The 6,000-nt window shown below is 52.4% G+C and overlaps 1 protein-coding gene across 3 annotated transcripts in view; it reads left to right on the top strand.

Annotated features, from left to right (window-relative positions):
* The first annotated feature begins 1,486 nt into the window (after positions 1-1,486).
* The window catches only part of LOC140385885 (transcription initiation factor TFIID subunit 4-like), a 315,117-nt gene continuing 310,603 nt past the window's right edge, over positions 1,487-6,000 (top strand). For 2 of the 3 annotated variants that reach the window (XR_011933491.1, XM_072468499.1), the window contains exon 1: positions 1,487-2,061. Coding sequence is in view for 2 of the 3 variants with exons in the window: in XM_072468499.1 (XP_072324600.1) it covers positions 1,638-2,061 (424 nt within the window). In the remaining variant the exon portion in view is untranslated. The remainder of the gene's footprint in view (positions 2,062-6,000) is intronic. The other variant, XM_072468498.1, reaches the window with a different exon arrangement.

Here is a 6,000-nt window from a genome sequence, read left to right as displayed (position 1 = left end):
CTGTGAGGCAGCAGTGCAAACCACCATGCCACCGTGCTGCCCGCTCAGCGCTGACCCCTCGCACATTAGGGCAGCACGACAGCACAGTGGCTAGCACTGTGGCTTCACAGCAGCAGGGTCCCAGGTTCGATTACTGGCTGGATCACCGTCTGTGCGGAGTCTGTGCTTTTCTCCATGGGTTTCCTCCGGGTGCTCCAGTTTCCTCCCATTTGTCCCGAAAGACGTGCTGTAAGATAATTTCGACATTCTGAATTCTCCCTGTGCACCCGAACAGGCACCGGAATGTGGCGACTAGGGGCTTTTTACAGTAACTTCATTGCATATACATAGATACATACATAGAACATACAGTGCAGAAGGAGGCCATTCGGCCCATCGAGTCTGCACCGACCCACTTAATCCCTCACTTCCACACTATCCCCATAACCCCTCCTAACCTTTTTGGACACTAAGGGCAATTTAGCATTGCCAATCCACCTAACCTGCATGCCTTTGGACTGTGGGAGGAAACCGGAGCACCCGGTGTGAGGTACCCTCAATAATGATGTTTAGAGATTAAACTGTAAAGAAGGCTTTATTAGACTAATAACTATGCTCGAGCGAGAGATGAGAGCTGGCTGTTACAGACCATGAGGCAGCCCTTCTGGCTCCCAGATGGGCGGAGCCAGAGGCAGAGTCCCCAGGGTTACAAGCCCGGTCTTAAAGGGGACATCACCTTACATGATGATAAGGCAGTAACCGTTCATCACACGGTGGAAACCCACGCAGACACGGGGAGAATGTGCAGACTCCGCACAGACAGTGATCTAGGTTCAACAGTGTGAGTTAGTGAATTTTGGTGTGTCAATTCAATAGCTGGGCAATTGGAGTGTTTTGCTGAATTAAATATTCCGTCACAAATGCAAGTCTTGTTGGGAGCTGCTTTGACACGGTGGGAAGGTTTTGCTGTGTAACGACCCGCCTGGCTGTCTGTCCTTTTATAATGTGGAGATGCCAGCGTTGGACTGGGGTGAGCACAGTAAGAAGTTTTACAACACCAGGTTAAAGTCCAACAGGTTTGTTTCAAACACTAGCTTTCGGAGCACTGCTCCTTCCTCAGGTGAATGAAGAGGTATGTTCCAGAAACATATATATAGACAAAGTCAAAGATGCAAGACAATGTTTAGAATGCGAACATTTGCAGTTAATTAAGTGGCCTTGGCCTGCGAAATCCTTCCAACATGTCCTGGCTTGAGACAATTCACACCTCTTTAACCTGGGGTTACCCCTATCTCTGGATGTGTAAACACTTAATTAACTGCAAATGCTCGCGAGGGGCGGGGCCAGGGTGGGAATCCCGGGTGCCGTCATCACGCAGTCGCAGTAGCGGCGCCCTGGGGCCTGCCGAGCATGCGCGCCGTCTCTCCGGCAGGCAGGGGCGAGGGGCGCATGCGCATGGGGGTGTCCGGCGCAGGCGCGCTGTGCGGCCATGCGTCATGGACAAGATGGCGGCGCCGGCGCGGCGGTTTGTTTGAGGAGAAGCCGAGCGGCCATGGCAGCCACTCCAGCCCGGGTCCTGAGCCTGCGGGAGGGCGCCAAGTGACCGGGGCGAGGAGGCGGCGGCGGGGAGCTCGCCCGTCCGCCCACCTGCCTCGATCATGCCCACCCCCGAGCCCGCCAGTATCGCGCGGCCGGCGGGCCCGCCGCCCCCGGCTGCCAGCGCCCAGCCGCCCGCCCCGGGCCCGTCCCCGACCGCCGCCAACGGGCTGGTCAACGGCAGCGCGGCGCCCGCCGCCCCGGGAATCCCGCCCGCCTGCCCCGCTCCCGCTCTCAAAGTGGTCCTGCTGCCAGAGCGGCCGCCTCAGCCGGCCGGCCAGTCCCGGCCCAACCCCGCAGCACCGCTGCTCTCCGCCGCCGCCGCCGTGGTCAAGACCGTGCCCGCGCTCACCGGCAACCCGCTGCCCGTCTCCCGGCCTCCGGCCGCCACCGTCCAAAGGATCACCGTCTCCTCTCCGCACATCAAACCCCCTCAACTGGGCCAGACCACAGTCCCCATCCTGCACAACTTCCAGGTGCCAGCAGGTAAGGAGAGGACTGACTGTAAAACAACACTGAGCACGGAATGGTGCACTGTCCCCAACACGTCTGTGTCTGTGTGTATGCCTCTGTGTCTCTGTGTCTGTCTAGTGTGTGTGTGTCTCTCTGTGTGTACCTCTGTGTCTGTGTTTGTGTCCCGCTGTGTGTGTGTCTCTGTGTCTGTCGGTGTGTGTCTCTGTGTCTGTCGGTGTGTGTCTCTGTGTCTTGTCGGTGTGTGTCTCTGTCGGTGTGTGTCTCTGTCGTCGGTGTGTGTATGTCGGTGTGTGTGCGTGTCTCTGTGTCTGCCTGTGTCTCTGTGTCGGTGTGTGTCTCTGTGTCTGTCGGTGTATGTGTGTGCCGCTGTTGCGTGCGCCTGTGTGTCTGTCGGTGCGTGCGCCTGTGTGTCTGTCGGTGCGTGCGCCTGTGTGTCGGTGTGTGCGCCTGTGTGTCTCTCTGGATGCAACTGAAATGAAATGAAAATCGCTTATTGTCACAAGTAGGCTTCAAATGAAGTTACTGTGAAAAGCTCTTAGTCGCCACATTCCGGCGCCTGTTCGGGGAGGCTGGTACGGGAATTGAACCGTGCTGCTGGCCTGCCTGGTAGCACAGTGGTCAGCACTGTTGCTTCACAGCACCAGGGTCCCAGGTTCAATTCCCACTTGGGTCACTGTCTGTGCGGAGTCTGCACATTCTTTCCGTGTCTGTGTGGGTTTCCTCCCAGAATTCCAAAAGACGTGCTGTTAGGTGAATTGGACATTCTGAATTCTCCCTCCGCATACCCTAACAGGCACCGGAATGTGGCAACTTGGGGATTTTCACAGTAACTTCATTATGGTGTTAATGTAAGCCTAATTACATTAGGCCATAGTAAAGATTATTATTTAATGCTGGAGTTGGACATTATCTACATGGATCTATCTTCAACACTTTTTTTGCAGGTTGTAAAACAAAAACACTTTATTCTGTATCACTGATAAACCTCTATCAAGGACTATTCCAAAGCAGAGGGACTTTGGTGTATATTTGCTAAGTCATTGAGGATGACAAGTCGAGAGAGTGATTAATAAGGCATGCGGTATCCTGGCCTTTACAAACAGGGAAGCAGCACTGTGGACTTGAGTGAGTGTTAGATCAGCCATCCTCTTATTAAATGGCTCGAAGGGCTGAGCGGCCTACTCTTGTTCCCACCACTTATGGACATTGAGTACAAGGGCAAGGAGGTCATGTTGAACTTGTACGTCATGCTAGTCTAGCCTCAGCTGCAGGGCTGCATCCAGTTCTGGGCACCGCACTTTAGGAAGGCGATAGTGAGTGCAGGAGATTCCTGAGAATGGCTCCAGAGATGAGGAACTTTAGTCATGAAATTGGATTGGAGAAGTTGGGATTGTTTTTCTTGGTGAAGAGAAGACTTGAGAGGAGGTTTGATAAGGTATTCAAAATCGTGAGGGATTTTGGATTGAGTGGATTGGGAGAAAAGTTCCCCACACAAGGATTGAGCGCAGGGGTGCACCAATTTGAAATATTCCGTGAAAGAAGGAAAATTGTTATGAGGAAAAACATTTTCTTGCAGCAAGTGTTGGGAGTCTGGAATGCACTGCCAGAGAGTGTGGTGCAGGCAGGTTTATTTGAAGCACTCAAGGAAATTAGACTTTGAGGACAAGGAAGATTTGTTAGGAGACGGCCGGGAAATGACACTAGGTGAGTTCTTTCAGAGAGCTGGTGCAGACATGAAGGGTCAAATAGACTCCTGCGCTGTAACAGGTAATTTGTGTAGTCATTTTTTTGGTTTGGAATTGATTTATTGTCATGTGTACCGAGGTACAGTGAAAAATATTGTTCTGCTTACAGTCCAGACAGATCATTCCATACATGAAAAAACATAGGACATACGATAAATACAAAATGTACATCTGTGAGCATATGGAGTGTAGTACTACTCAGTAGAGGAAATGTGTGGAGAGATCAGTTCAGTCCATAAGAGGGTCACTCAGGAATCTGGTAACAGCGGGGAAGAAGCTGTTTTTGAATCGGTTAGTACGTGTTCTCAGACTTTTGTATCTCCTGTCCGAAGAAGTTGGAAGAGAGAATAACCCGAGCGGGAGGTGCAGACAGTCATTTTTTTAATAAATATTTTTTATTGGTTTTCGAACATAATATATTTACAGGTGTACACAAAAAGAAAAAAACTGACAAAATATTATACACAAGATAAAAACAGCAATGCTATATAGTTAACAAAATCACGTGGTTAACAAGTAAAGAAAAAAATCTGGGGAGGTATATATACATCAAGGTACTGGAGAGACAATTACTGTACATCGGTATGCCCGTCTTGTGCATTCTTTCATTTTTCTACATTTTTTGTTTTGTCCAGTACACAGAGTGAACACGGCCCCGGCAATACAAAAATGGATCCCTCCTCCCGTACTCTCTGTTACTGTGTTTGCCCGTGGTTGTTGTCGTTTCCTGTGCTCTCCTTCCAGTTTGTGTTCCCTCGTCCTGGTTCCCCCCCCCCCCCCCCCCCGTCCACCGTCCCCCCCCCCACGCAACCCCACACTCCTACCCTGCAGTTCACCTTTCTGCACCCGCCCCCCTCCCCCCCCCCCCCCCCCCCCCCCCCCGGGGTCTGTTTCTCCTTCTCGTGCCTTGGCTACTTTCTCCTGGCTGTTGGCTACTTGATTATTCTTCAGCTTGTTATTCTTCAGCCTGTTCGTTGGCCACAAGCAAGTTCCGGAACAGATGGGTGAATAGCTCCCACGTTCTGTGGAAGCCGTCGTCCGACCCTCGAATGGCGGATTTGGTTTTCTTTATTTGGAGAGATTCCGAGAGGTCGGACAGCCAGTCTGCAGCTTTGGGTGGTGCTGCTGACCGCCAGCCGAGCAGGGTTCTACGGCGGGCGATCAGGGAGGCAATGGCGTCCGCCCTCCTCCCCAGGAATAGATCTGGCTGGCCTGATACCCCGAAGACCGCCACTTTTGGGCATGGCTCCACCCTCAACCCCACCACTTTGGACATTGCCTCAAAGAAGGCTGTCCAGTACCCCGCAAGTCTGAGGCAAGACCAGAACATGTGGGCGTGGTTGGCTGGGCCTCCTTGGCACCGTTCTCATCTGTCCTCCACCTCCGGGAAGAACTTACTCATTCGGGTTCTTGTTAAGTGGGCTCTGTGTACCACCTTTAGTTGCGTCAGTTTAGTTTTTCACTGCGCTCAGTACGGTGTCAGCCCTCTCTACCAGTCGTTCATACATGTCGCTACAGTTCCCTTTACATCGGATGTTTGCGTCAAGTACCTCCTCTAGTAGTGGCGGTTGTGGGTACGTCCTTGTCTCCTTCCATAGGAAGTTTTTGAGTTGCAGGTACACTTAGTTCGTCCCCCCTAGCTAGCTGAAATCTCTCCGGCAGTTTGTCCAGTGTTGTGACCCTGCCGTCGGTGTATAGGTCCCTGACTGTCGTGTCCCCCTGTCCTGTCTCCACTTTTTAAAGGTGGCGTCAGATCAGTGCTGGAGTGAACCTATGGTTGTTGCAGATGGGGGCTTTGTCTGACATTTTGGTCAGACCGAATTGCTGCCGTAGTTGGTTCCAGGACTGGAGGGTGCCGACCACCACTGGGCTGCTAGAGTGTTTTTTGGGTGGGCATGGGAGTGCTGCCATGACGAGGGCCCGGAGAGAGGTCCCCTTGCAGGAGGCCTCCTCCACACGCACCCACTTGGCTTCTGGCTCCTTGATCCATCCCCTTACTCGTTCGGCTATCGCCGCCCAGTGGTAGAATTGTAGATTTGGGAGGGCTAGCCCTCCCCTGGACTTTGTTTTTTGTAAGACCTTCATTGGGATCCTAGCATTTTTCCCCCCCTCCATACGAACGCCATGATTAGTTTGTCTAGTGATTTGAAAAAAGCCTTGGGGATATAGATCAGGATAGATCTAAGTAGGAAGGGGTACCTGGGCA

The sequence above is a fragment of the Scyliorhinus torazame genome, chromosome 11 (genome assembly GCF_047496885.1).
Source record: "Scyliorhinus torazame isolate Kashiwa2021f chromosome 11, sScyTor2.1, whole genome shotgun sequence".
Lineage (NCBI taxonomy): Eukaryota > Metazoa > Chordata > Chondrichthyes > Carcharhiniformes > Scyliorhinidae > Scyliorhinus > Scyliorhinus torazame.
This window is presented reverse-complemented; position numbering and strand designations above follow the sequence as displayed.